Here is a 14,323-nt window from a genome sequence, read left to right as displayed (position 1 = left end):
ATGATGTCATGTCCTGTATATAATGCTGGTGGAAGAAGGAGGAAGGGGGGATGTTGAGAATTATGGCATTTATTTTCCTAAGTCCCGGTTACGCCTGATGGGGATGGCCCAACACCTGCCTGCCCATGGCAAGCTGGGAGTGAATCCCTTGGTTTGCTTTGCTTGGACATGTGGCTTTTGCTTTCCCCGTTAAATTGCCTTTATCTCAACCTCCGAGTCTTCCCATTTTTACTCTTCTGATTCTGTCCCCCCTCCCACCTGGCTTGGCTGCTGGTTGGTGCTGAACCACAACACAGCTGTACTAGGAGCCTAGCTGGGCTTTTTCATGAAAAATATTTTACTGTGGCTGTACCGGTCAGCACAGAGGACTCAGCATTGGCACAGCTGTATCTCTGCTCTGGCAGCGGCCAGGGGAGGGTATCGGTGAGGACACACCGCCAGTCTCCAGGATCACTGCAGATGTAAAACTGCTTTTTATGTAATGGCTTTGGACAGCACTTTTCCTCTGTTGTTTTGCAACCACGTACCTTTCAAACCTGTCTGCTCTTCAAAACTCTTGGCAAAAGAACATGATGACAAAGGAGAAAGCCTGAGATCTGCTGAAGAGGCCACACCTGCAGGCCTTGGTCACCAAATGCTCTGGCTTCAGCAAACGTTCAGCCCCGCTGCAGGCACGCTGGACCGTTGTGCCCGACGGCCAGGAATGAACAACCTTTATCACGAGCATTCATTTTGGTGCCCTTAGAGCAAAAAAGAGATGGAACTGCGGGGCAGCCGTACTCAGCTAGGGCACCTGGGGTTTCCATTGGCCTTGGACTCACCTCCAATGCTCAGCTCTCCAGCATCCCCAGCCTTGGTCCACTCTCATCTGCCACGCAGACTGCATGGCACACACTTGGAAAGGGATTAAAAGTATCACAAGGTTGTTGATTGACCACTGATTTACAGGAACCCTCATAGTAATTCTCACCATGTAGTTTAATGTCCACAGATTACTCTTCCTCTTGAAAAGTGTCAAGCTTGGAAACAGAACCGCTTTTAGAGTGACGTGATCAGTGCAAAATCCTGCTGAGATCTTTGCATCATGGGCGGCTGCATGCGACCCCCCGGCTGTTCCTGGGGTTTCATCCAGGGTGTTTGCATTCGCGCTGGTTATAACACCTGCAGCAGGATCCCACAACATCACAGCTGGAACTGCCTGTACAGCTGCTAACAAGCAAGTTAAACACTGAATAAGAAAAAATGACAAGTATTGTTGTTACACTTATGTACTCCCATGGGTACCATGAAGCCAAGCTTTCCGTTTATCAGGGAACTGAATTTAAATAGTTTTTTTCAAGGTGCCAAAAAAGGTGGCAGATAAGGATACCAAGTTACTATAGTAACCATGAGAAAAGTGGTGATTATCAGCAATACCACATAGGAAAGACAGACTGGATTGTCTTTTCATTTCACATGCAGCCCATTGCTTAAAAAAATAAGTCCTTTTCTAAAAGAAAGAAATACCATGGAAAAACAACTTGAATATGAAACGCATTATGCAAAATTATTTTCAAGGTTTTTTCAGTCTGTGCAATCTTGCCATTTGACCCAAAGTTTAGAGGATGGGCCCCTAAACAGAACGCTTTATGGCTGAAGGATATATGGATAATAAAGCATGACTTTTCAGGTTTTCTCGCCCAGTAACCACAGCAGCAGAGGGGAAGAATCAATATTGATGTCCTACTGTAAGCTCCTTAGGACAGAGTGTGTTCTTTGTTCGACATAATGAGGCTCACACGTACACACACGGCACTTGGGTACAAGTGGCAGTACTGCAAGATCAAAGATTACCAAGTCCCAGCAGCTGTTCGGAAAAGTCTGTGTCTGTGAGCTGCAATTCTGAGCTGCTGCAGCCCAAAGAGACCTAAAGGGTCAAGCTTGGTTATTTGGTTGGGCTTTGGAGAAAACCTCAGTGGATGGACCAAAGGCAAAAAGAATGACAGAAATGGGCAGAATCACTCCAGTGACACAGAAGCACGCTGCTCTGAGCTATGGCTAAGAAGATTTCTTCTTCCTTATGAACTATCTGAAAGCTGGTTGATGGTGTTTTTTAGCAACTGGAAACAAAGCACAGGTATCTGTCACACCTTACGTGTGCAAGGAACACAGAAAGGCCTGGGAGACCAACGGATTGACTTGTGATCTGCTGACCCCAGCAGCTCTACCAAGCTAACTTCAATTTCGCTATTTTCAATGCACATGTGAAAAACATTAACGAAGCCTTACTAAAATCTACTGCATTTCAAAATTTCTATTCCTAAAAATCATAACTGCTGCCGAGCCTGTAGAAATAAATCCTGGCAGTTTCATGAATCTGAAACTTTACGCCCAACACGGGTCTTTTTTGACTCTCATGGACTAAAACATCGCAGATAACTGCTAGGAGGAAATCTCTGCATTCATCACTTGCCATAAATGCTGGCGCTGACAAATGGGCTGAACAACAAGCATGCAGCGTGCCAGCAGAGCTTTAGTTCTAGGTTCACGGAATAATGATTAGAAAAAACATTCTGAGCAAAACTTACAGCCCTTGTAGCTTTTCTTGCCGCTCAACTCACAGGTGGTGTTCACAGCATTACAGCAATCAATCCCCGCGGGTGCTGAAGACAAAGCTGTTGACCAGAACACAAAGGGCAAGGATCCCAAACTGCTGATTTTGAAAAGCAGGACTTGCCTATAAAATACTACCTGTGCTAATGACAGGGAAACAGAGTGGACCTGGACTTGCCTATGAACCTGTCTAGAACAACAGGCATTGCTCATTATCTCAGTAAAGGTGGGGATACGAGTGCAGAGGCTCCAAAAGCTCCCGTTTGCCCAAGCTTTGGACGTCCACCGGTAGACTCTGGTATGTGGCACATCAGTGGTTGATGCTGAGAAGCCAGGACATACCTACCCAGACCAGTCCTGTGAGACATGTGGCTACGAAAGGAAAATTAACACCGCATTTTAAACAGCCCTTGCCACAGGTACAAGGGGCCTGGTCCTGATCACTACATGACGCTAAAAAGAAAGTGGTTAGATATGCACAAGAATGTACAAGCTAGTATCTGATTTTTGAAGGTCAAAATTATGATTTCATTGAACTTTTAAACTGATTATGGCACCAGCAAGGACAGGTACAAATCTTTCTGGGAGAAACAGGCTAAGGCAGGGTAAGTAAATTATCTCAACAGAGTATCTGTCTTCCTGTGGATTTCAGTGCTACTCGAATCAATTTGTGATGATATGTTTGTACCCGACACAGAAGCCAAATACACAACCTGATCTTATGCCAAGTCACTATTAACAACTGCACTTCCAATTGATTCTGGGATATTCATTAACTAGGATCCACACTACATATAATTTACAGACATATCATTTTAAATCACTTGCCAGTGAGCTTACTAAGCTCACTCTATGACATTCAAACACATTATTCTTAAAAATTCACTGAGTAATCAGCTTGCAAGTAACGACAGTGGAACAGCACTGGATATAATCAAGTGGAAACTTAGAACAAGAATCACCAGAAACGCCTATAGATCTCTTTTGCCACTCCCTTCAACCGTCTCCAGAAAATTATGTGGGCTCCAGACTGTTCCACCATCTCAACTCCTTTAAACACAACTCCTTGGACTTGTTTCACCAGCAACCTCTGCCTGACACCTTTTCTTCAATACCAGGTAGCAGATTTTCTTTTTTTAATGGTATATTTGCCCTTTTACCAAGTGTCCTGTTGTTAGGGGGGACATCGTGACAAGCAGCCCTGCACTGTGTTGCAGAATCTCCTTGGTGTGGGGTAGAAACATTGGGCACTGCCTGGAGCCAAGGAGCAGCCATGGCCATGTAGAAACACCAGGGTCAGGCTGACTGGTTTGCAGAGCAGACAAAGTTTGACGTGTCCACGCACAGTTTTTTATTAATTTCATATAATGATTGCATTTGCAAAAGCTACGTATGGTCTGGTTTATATCTACAGTCTTTTTCCACGGTCAATAGGGATATTTTATGTGCCATAAAAAAAATTGCACAGTGATGCATGGGATTTAAAATGGTAAGTTGGAACTTTAGGACTGTCGCTGCAAACTGCACTGAAACCCAGTACAGAGGGTTTAAACAAATTACATGATTTTATTGCAAGTTGCAACAGAAAAACCAATACGAACATGTAAGGCACGTAAGGCCAGCACTCTGAGCACTGGTTCAACTTCATTTGTTTCCATATAGAAACTCTGAATACTGGAAATAAATTAGACTAACAAATGTCTTAGTCACAAGGAACTTTTATGTTATTTGATTTTCCACTGCGTAACAACTTAATACAAAACTATAAAAATAAGACGCTATTTACAAAATATATTAACTTGTTTGCAAAACTATTGGTTAATTCAATTTTTATGTTACATGATAAATTATACAGCTCAGTCACACTTTACAAACAGTTAAAAGATAAACTTACTCTCAACACAAAATTCTATCCTCTCAGGATCTGACTACACCAACTCATAGTATTTCCCAGAATGTGGATCAAAGTAACAGTTCAGACATGGATCATACAGAAGATTCAAAACTTCCTCGTCTTCTTCAGCACTGGGGTCACCTTCACCTGGGTCAAGTGGGGAAAGTAGGAATAAATTACTCCTGTTGACTTAGACAACAAGATGGAAACACCTTTCTGTCAGATGTGACAGGATGTCTCGTTAAAGTGCATCATCTTTTGACTTCTGATAACAAGATCACAGCAATTCACGTTGTTATTGTATTTCTGAAGACCCGTATTTAGTTGAGGTGAAACGATGTCAGTCAGAGTTTGCTTAACAACCGGACTGCACAGAGTCGAATGGAGCAGTTCACCAGAAGCACCTTTACTGATAGTGGATCAACACCTCTCAAAGTGCTATTTTTCTCAATGATCTTAAACAATAATGTTTTAGTACAAACAAAGATGGTCAGTGTGCCCTTCAGGCCTGTAAGAACGGAAGATTTTGAATGTCTGGTATCCAACATGTTACCTAAATGTCCAGTACAGATAAACCCGTACAGAAGAGCTTCCAATAACAGAGAGGAAATAAGATTCTTTCAGACAATAAAAAAATTAAATTTAGGTTGTCTGAAGTTATCTAAAAGACAAGAAAAGTTTTCAGCCAACAGAAACGAATCCTTAGCCTAAAACACACTGATAAAGCCATACAGACCACTACAGACACTCTATAAGTTGTATCTCCTTTTCTAAACCTGTCTGTCATATAAGCTAAATCTAAGTTACAAGATCTATAGTTTTTTTGTTAGGAAATAATTCACTGCTGAACGTTAATCTCATTCTCAGACTGCTAATACCAACGGAATGCTTTGTATGCCCTAACTCTTCATAATAAGTAATGGCCTGTGATGTTAACAGCAGCAGTTTCACAATGCTCTATTTACAGCCCGGATCACAGAACGATATATAGATCACATTATCTAGAGACCAGAAAGCAGGTTGGTGCATTGAATGCATCCAGAAGCAGCGGGCACCTTAGTGTTCCGGAAGAGATTTCAGTGGTGTCTCCCCAGTAGCATTGACAAATGCCATGAGAAAGAAACTCTTACTGTAACCACAGGTGAAAGGACAAAGCTGAATTGTTGCTGTCCTTGCTGTGGGTGCTTCATCAGGCCTGGTGAGCTAAATGGGGTTATGGGAGGTATTTTGTTTGGGTAGCTCTTGGGAAGAGTTATGCAGCGCACAAAGAAGGTGTAGAACTGATCATCTTTTTCTATACTTCAGATGGCAGTAAACAAGCAAATGGTATTCATGCCTGACACATATACATGCGTCAGAATTTAACTGGATTGAATAAAGGTACAAAAAGAAAAAGCTATGGTATATAGAGATGTAAAATATCTCAGTGTAAAGAAAAATTAGTTTAGGAACAATTCACAAACCAGTTTGGAATGTCTAGTGTGAATAACAGAAGAAATCCAACAAATTCCCAAGTATACTTATTTTTAAAGATTTTAAAGATAATAATCCAAATTTCAAAATTTACAGAATTTCTAGCTTTATTGCAGCAAGCCTTAGATTTCATAATACTAACATAAAAAATGCTCAGAGACCTAGCACAACTTTCTATCCAACATGCCTTTAACACAAGGATTACTGTCAATTCTCTTTGGCTTACTTAGGACCCTTAAGAAAATCTATTATTTGATTCTTCAGTGCAAGGTCCCTTCCTGACACCAAAATTCTATTTTGCTGCCATCAAGAACTGCACATACAGATCTATGAAAACATTCCCAGTTTGAGAGGCAAGTCTATTTTAGACGGTAAATCACCAAGACGTCTTCATCCCTCAGGCAGAAAAATACACAGGAGAGATTTATAAGATTTCACATGGAATTCCCCAGACTTGAAAAAAGATATCTGCCCTATTTCCTAAGACAACCCATAAGGAAAGGGGTATTTGAAGAAAACACGGTATTTGTTGTATTCTATTGTTGTTGACTTTCCATGCAGTTAAGCTCTTGGCCATTCTCTAAACAAACACCATTGATAAACCAACGCCTGCAGCACTTCAGGTGGTGACCACAGTCTTCAGTCAGAAAACCCTGCTGAGATTTCATTTAAGGCTAAATCTGAGTTTTTTCTTCATAAGAGAAGTACCACTTCTGTAATTGTCCTGAACGTTTAGTCTTTGTGTTCTTCCATAGGTTTGCCATCCCCACTAGCATCAATTCCTTATTTTAAACAGATAAGATGTATTTTTTATGAATTAATCCATATTGAGCCAGCATATGAGGAAACTACAACTGCATCAGTTATTCTTCTATCAGAGATAGATAATACCTCATGGAAAACTCTGCCAGCTTGAGCTGAGAATAATAAAAGACAACTTGGAACCAAAATGTAGCAGTATAGGGAACTATGAAAAGGCAGCACCAGCATCACAGAAACAACATCTAGAAACGTCTTCCTACCCAGGTCCTTTTCATTGCCTTCATAAATTCCTACCTGGAATAGTCTGATTCGTTGAAGATTTAGTGTGCTCTTCCAGCTCTTGGCTTCCAGGAACGATGGGGGGACTGAACACATTCGACCAGTCCCTGAAAAATACAAATCAAAACAGCATTCGTAAAAGAACAGTCCTTGTTCCTATTTATTCGAATTACTTTGATTATTAAAAAAAATTCCAAGGAAATCAAAGGTTGTCAAGTGTGATGGAACACAATCAAGCTGTGCTTTATTATTCTAAAAATAAACTTTACAGTTAAGACAATTCTTAAATGTTAAGGCTTCCTTCCTTTTTTACCTCCTGGCAAAGACCATACAGAGGACTCCTCAGCACAGCTGTCATGGATCTATTTTGCTTTAGTAAAGAAAAAAGTTTTGATGGAATCTTTATCAAAGAGGAGGGAGTATGGACTTTCTTCACCCATTCAATTTAATAGGCAATTTACGTCTCTCTGAACATTACTTTGTGATAGCTCGTAAAAATGATTTTCACATTATCACACATTCATGCCAAGTTCAACGTTCGTGCCACATGCACCGCTTTACGATACGCTGTCTTTGATCGCTGCAGCTCCACGAAAGAACAGTTGTTTTCATTGTTACTGCTTTTTATTGCAAACTGAACTGCAGATATTTTTTCACTGAAAAAATCACTCATCTTATATTATCAACCGGAGAAAGTCAGCCCAGGAAGGACACAGCTAAGTCACCGAGTTAAGACACTCCTTGTGCGGCTGACCACGTCGTGTAATTACTTTCATGTATGAAACTCATCTCTGTACACTGAGCATAGCTGATGCTTCCTTAAGTTCCCACCTCTCCTCTTCAACAGTAAAGAGTCATAACACATTAAACCTTCCATTTAACTATTAACTAGACTAAATAATTGCAAGTTAACCCTTGAGCACAGAATTCGAGGTACCTCAGTAAGTCAGCTCATTTTGATAGAACCAATTCCATCCTCTTTGACCATTTTATTTCACTGCAAGGCAAGAGGAATGGAAGGGAACAGAGCTCTTTAAATTCCCTTGCGTTTGCTTCATGCTGATGGGAACAGTGCAGTTCTACAGAGCAAATTCAGCTTGGTTTGGGGTTGATTCAACTTGTGTTTGGCCGTGGCTGTTCCAACAGCTGGCACAACATTATTATCCATGCAAACTTGTGCTAGAGGCCAGGGGGATTAGCCAGAGCTTTAGAGGTAACTTCAACATCTGCGGCTTCCTCTAAAAGGGATGAATTTACTAATGTTTGACAGATTTTTTTACTTGCCAGACTGCAATAGTCTCAACTCAATTGTAATTGTCCAGCACCAATTAAACAGGTAGTATACTTCTACTTTCTGAAAAGCCTTGATGATCTCACGTGAGATTTGCTACTGATAGAGAAATCTGGCAAGGCTCAATCGTGTGTTATAATTGCTAAATTATGCAAATTGCCCTTCCCTCTCCCCCCTTTTTTCCCTGCTACTTCTGGACTTTGATTCCACATCATCTCCTGTTGGGGCGTACGGACGATCCGGGGTGAATCAGGGGACAACCGCCGACCTGTTTGCACTCAAAATGGAAAAACCTAATTTTCTGCTTCAGGAAACAGAACTGCTGGTGTAGAAATCCAGCCAGTAGTATAGCAGATTTAAAAGAAGAAATATTGAATTTCCCATCATTTCAATATGTAAAAAATGTACTTCAACATTTTTTTACACCATCATATTATTTTCACATACAAGGCCAACTTCACAACCAATCCTTCTCCTTTCTGTGGTTCAGCTAATGGCAGTGAGAACTGGTACAACTAATCCACACAGCAATACGCTTGCCCAGACACCCCATTATTAGCTCTCGCTGTTGTTGCTCCCCATATTTGTGTTCCCTGAATACAGCCAAAGACGCTTTGTTTACACCAAAGCTTCACAAGTTTTTAGGAATAACATTTCAAAGCATACTGTGATACCCAGTGGCACGGTAGAATGTATTTTCCATTTCTGCCACTTGCATGTGTGGTGTGTGCTGCTTCACAATCACCCAACAAAAGCCCAGCAGTAGAACCTCTCTGTGCTCACAGGACGTGGCCAGAGAACACAAACCAGTATCACCTACCTGATTCTCTACAATCGCACTGAAAGACAATGTCAGCAGAGGCAAATTCTTGGAGAAACTGCACCAGTTTTAAAGAATGAATAACTACTAGTGCTAATCTACATCTCCGCTTCCCAAGCCACCCTTTCTTCCAAATTCACAGAATCCCAGAATGTGAGGGGTTGAAGGGACCTGGAAAGCTCATCCAGTGCAATCCCCCCATGGAGCAGGAACACCCAGCTGAGGTTCCACAGGAAGGTGTCCAGGCGGGTTTGAATGTCTGCAGAGAAGGAGACTTCACAACCTCCCTGGGCAGCCTGGGCCAGGCTCTGCCACCCTCATCAGGAACAAGTTTCTTCTCAAATTTCAGTGGAACCTCCTGTGTTCCAGTTTGCACCCATTGCCCCTTGTCCTGTCACTGGTTGTCTCTGAGAAGAGCCTGGCTCCATCCTCCTGACACTGCCCCTTTCCATATTGATCCCCAGGAATGAGTCCCCCCCTCAGTCTCCTCTTCTCCAGCTCCAGAGCCCCAGCTCCCTCAGCCTTTCCTCACACGGGAGATGCTCCACTCCCTTCAGCATCTTGGTGGCTGCGCTGGACTCTCTCCAGCAGTTCCCTGTCCTTCTGGAACTGAGGGGCCACAACTGGACACAATATTCCAGGTGTGGTCTCCCCAGGGCAGAGCAGAGGGGCAGGAGAACCTCTCTGACCTACTGACCACCCCCTTCTAACCCACCCCAGGTACCATTGGCCTTCCTGGCCACAAGGGCCCAGTGCTGGCTCATGGTCACCCTGCTGTCCACTACAACTTTTTAAAAAGATGGTGATGTTTGAGATCCAGAGAAGAATTAGAATATTTCTGCTTGGAAGACTGCTGAAGAACAAGTGGGGCGAGGAGAGAGGAAAAACAGTGCTTGTTTCTAAAGAGAATTGTCTCAGGCCAACAAATGTAGTTAGAGAAGTAAAGCAGCTCTAATACATATTTGCAGTTCTACAGGTCTGGCACAAAACGGAAGAGTTTAAAGATACATGTTTTTCATATAAAATACGTATCAGAGAATTTCTAAAGAACATAGTTGGCGTCTGGAAAGCAGAGAGGATGTTAGTGAGAACAAAAGATTGTCAGGCAACTACCTCCAATGGAAAAGAAAAAGACAATTCATTTAGAGAACATCGAGGGCGGGAGGTAATCATGTGTCATCAAACCAGTCTTTCTGTTAAATTAATAGTCCTCATTAGTCAGAAAATGTAATAATTTTAGTTTGAAGTCTCATCTATGGAAGGTCCTCGTGAAAAATCAAGTCTGAGAAATCGGAGGTGGGATGATTTCTGAGTAGCTGGATGATTTTGTCCTTCATTTATTGGAGTTAATTCTCTACAGGAGATGTTACGTTTCATCTTTATGTCTTTATATTTATTTTGATGCATCTGGTTCAGTAGATGAATTATTATTTTTCTCTAGTAGGTGTGCAAGTGTGAGATGTGGGGATTTTGATCGTTCTAAAGGGAGGCAAAGGAGTGGTTATTTATGGCAGAGGCAACACGTGTCAGCAAGTTTAACTTTTCCCATTAAGACAGTCCAGATTCAGCTTATGGCTTTTTTCCTCCATGTCCAAGAAAAACTGATAGTTTTGCTATTCAAACCTCTCTCACCATGAGAAATAATCAAACCACTAATATTGACTTAATACTGCTTTTAAGGTTGAAACAATTTACACAATATATATTAAAACCAGGTTTATTACCTCCACATATTTCTTAGCAATGTCTATATCAGCTTCTCCTAAAATACTGAAAAAAGAAACCCTCATGCATGCTGAAATCCTCTTGGTTAAATTGCAGTAGAGTAAATACTGGCAGGTGACTGATAAACCTCTAAAAATGGGTTTACAGTGGTAATTCTGATAGATGCTGTAGTGCAGCAGTCAAGACAGACGCTTCCACGGTGAAATCTGCAGCTCATTTTAGGAAGCAACTAAAGCACGTGTGTGTATGAGACAGAGTGCATGAGCCAAGTTAAACAACCACACTAATCCTAAAGAATTTGTAGACTTTGCCTAAAAGTAGAGCCCAGCGTGGAGACAACCTGCAATACCCTGAGAAATGTAGACTGTGGCCTGCGTTTCCATTTATTGTGTTTTGATTCTGGCTGAATCAAGGATATTTTGGGGGGAACTTCTTTAAGAAGCTTTAAGAAGGTTATCTCCTTAAAAAAGAAAAGCTAATCACACATTCTGACTAATTAAAACCACTCTATGCCATCAATGCCTCCAGCTGTAATCAATACCATCCAAACACAAGCCATGAGCTATACATTGTATTATTCTACTGGAGTATTGTTGTAGTTTCAAAATATCATTAAATCAGCACAAACCAACACTTCCCATTTCCTGCACATTTTTCACAGTGAGCTGCATTCTGACTATGAGTGATCTGTTAATCTGGTCTTTGCCTCACAATCCGTCAAAGTGACAGATTCATTCCATCCCCAATACACGGTATCTTCATTTACTGTATGCCTTACCGGAACTTTTATTTTGCTAGCGCCAAGGTTTAGAAAATCCCAAGCTTATTTACAGAATGCCTTTTTTCTTCCTCCAAACCACTTCGGCAAGTCCGGCCTGCCAAATACCAGACTTCTAACGGAGGCAGAGAGACCTCCATAAACTCAATTATTTCATTTTCACTCGATTAATAACTCAAAAAGAGATCATAAAAGGCACAAGTGCAGCTGTGCAGGAAAAGACTTGAATCTGCTCCTCTTAGTCTTAAGCCTGTAAATGAACTGACTTGTGGGTGCCAGATTAGGATCAAGGGTAACAAAGGGAATGGGAATTCTACTTAGTAACCACGAGACTACAAGTGCACACAGCTGGTATCAGCGGAGAGTTTAAACTGTTAATGCTATCCTATTTTTCTTTCATTATCAAAGTTCAAATGATAAATTCGTGCAGGTTATTAAAAATATAAACAGTTATCTACACCAGCCTAAAAATACAAATGACCTGGATTTTGAGGTTTAGCAGCTTAGTAATTAATATATTGTGCTATTTGGTCAATGTTCTGCAGTTAAATACATGAAACTTCTATCATAGCTTCTGTTATATAACAGTAACATTGGAATTTACTTAAAAGACTAAATCTCTAGTTCACCACCGTGTTGGCTTGCAGGTTAGACTACAGCCTCAGTATTCGCTAGCCATAGAAATGACACCTGTAGAGAAAAACAGTGATTTATCATGTAAGTAAAATATTAATACTAGTCCTCCCTTCTTTGCTAGCTTTGATTCATTTCTCAGAAGATCAGCTGTATAAACTTAATGAATTAATCAGTTAATAAAAGTTGTCCGAATTTGGACTCAGACCTTAGATGGTGGCTGTGAACCGGAGCCCCAGACTCATCACAAGGTAACTCATATCTTAGAGGCACATAACACCTTTTACTGCCTGTTCTCCAGCTCTACACACAAGTACAGACAGACACCTCTGAATGGCCCAGAAATAGTCAGAAAAAGGGTGGAACCAATAAAAGATATCTTCAATAAATCCTGAAGCTACAAAATAAAGATACAAACTACCTTATATAAATAGAGACACAAGAGTATATTTGAAAGCATCTGCCATGGTTTATATTCAAAGCCTTAATATATATGCTGCCACGTCTGCATGTTCTCAGATTCCTGTAACAAGGGAAAGCCATTTTTGGATTATTTTAACACGCTTTTAGACGTTAGCCCCTTGGTTCTCAACAACCTTTCTCTTGCTAAGCTTTTTACCATCAGGATTAAAAAATGTAGCCTTTTCAATTAGGTCTTTCCTGTGCCATTTGCTTCTTTTGTCTTGTTCTTTTTCATGCTTATTATAGCCTGACAAATGCAGCTGAACTTTGCTAATTCAGATTAACGACTGGGAGGCCTATTGCAAATTACCCTATTTTGTGGATGAGTGAAGTAACTGAACAAGTACAATGAAAAACCAAAGTACATTCTGTGAGGTATTGTTCTTGTTCACTTATTTTGACCACTGTTGTGCAATTTTATAATACTGCATAATGTAATATTGTCTGTTTTGTGGAAGTAATGGAGTTGTATGACTTCAATATCGTAATGAATCATAAAACCAAATATGCTGCTTTGTTTGCAAAACTAGAACTTTAAATGTGCTTCTTAACTTTAAATTATTCTGCTATTTAAGCCTTCGCTTGGAAATATGGGAGACAAAGACCTTTTGAGTCTGAATTTCACAGCACACGTGCTGGAGAAGTTCTGGTGTAGAGCAAATAAACATTACAGCTCCAATCCTCCTTCACCTCCACCATTTTGTAGGTGAGCTTAATCTTACTGAATCTCCCAACGGTACAACACACGCATCAGCTATTGGAATGTTTGTTTCCAGCTGGGATGGATGAGAGCTCTTGAACGATAGCCTCAACGCTGAACGTACTTTTAATGCGTAGGGCTGAACGGGGTACGCTATATACTGATGTATACACACACTTTAACATACCAGCCTGGCAAGCACAAGCTTCCAGTAGCACAGAGATGGAGATGGGGTGACAAAGGAGTCCAGCCGTGTTTACTCCTGATAGTTCCGTGCAGGTAACCCTGAGCAAGCCCACGGCAGAGGCACAGACAATACTTCAGAGGAGCATTTTCACTGATTGATTCATTAACTTCTGCAGGTTCCTTGGAAAAGCTGTCAGTTCTACATATGTAGAATAGTTTAGAGAAGCTGTTGGAATTTAGAGCTCTCAACAAACGAAACCCACCAGCCCCTAACTGGGAAAACAAATTAAACTTCAGTTTCACAAATATTTTCCTTTGTGAATGACAAACATTATTTGGTTTGAGACCACTGATCAATAGACTTTCTCATAAAACAACACCTGTGTTTTACGTGCTCATCTTATATTCTTGGCGATAGTCCAAATCAGGCAGACGCTGTCATCAAATCTCTGTGCCCACAACGGGAATACATTTTTTTAAACTCATAGAGTTAAATGTTCGGGTAAAACCCAACTGAAAATTTGGCTGTGTATAATTTGTATGAAATTACTTAAGTAAAATATACTGCTTGTGAAAGGATAGCCAAAGAAGAACTGAAATATTTGTGTCCTACTTTAGTGTGGTTTCTGGGGAACCGCTGTTTGAACTTCAGAGGAACAGAGTTTACTTGCTCACTTGGGAAGAGCTGAGTAGGAAGCCAACAGAGGACCTGCTGAGGCAATGCTTAT

At 41.0% G+C, this 14,323-nt stretch overlaps 1 protein-coding gene across 5 annotated transcripts in view; it reads right to left on the bottom strand.

Moving 5' to 3' along the window:
* Positions 1 to 2,037: 2,037 nt before the first annotated feature.
* CFAP20DC (CFAP20 domain containing) overlaps positions 2,038 to 14,323 on the bottom strand; it is a 52,773-nt gene continuing 40,487 nt past the window's right edge. For 3 of the 5 annotated variants that reach the window (XM_071813293.1, XM_065845668.2, XM_065845669.2), the window contains exons 16-17: positions 7,016 to 7,107; positions 3,972 to 4,633 (exon numbers count right to left, since the gene is read on the bottom strand). In XM_071813293.1, coding sequence (XP_071669394.1) covers positions 4,521 to 4,633; positions 7,016 to 7,107 — 205 coding nt within the window. In that variant the 3' untranslated portion in view covers positions 3,972 to 4,520. Of the gene's footprint in view, positions 2,655 to 3,971; positions 4,634 to 7,015; positions 7,108 to 14,323 lie in introns of those variants that run through there. The other 2 variants (XM_071813292.1, XM_065845670.2) reach the window with 2 other exon arrangements.

The sequence above is a fragment of the Patagioenas fasciata genome, chromosome 10 (genome assembly GCF_037038585.1).
Source record: "Patagioenas fasciata isolate bPatFas1 chromosome 10, bPatFas1.hap1, whole genome shotgun sequence".
Taxonomy (NCBI): Eukaryota; Metazoa; Chordata; class Aves; order Columbiformes; family Columbidae; genus Patagioenas; species Patagioenas fasciata.
Note: the sequence above shows the minus strand (reverse complement) of the source record. Positions and strands in the feature narration are given on the sequence as shown.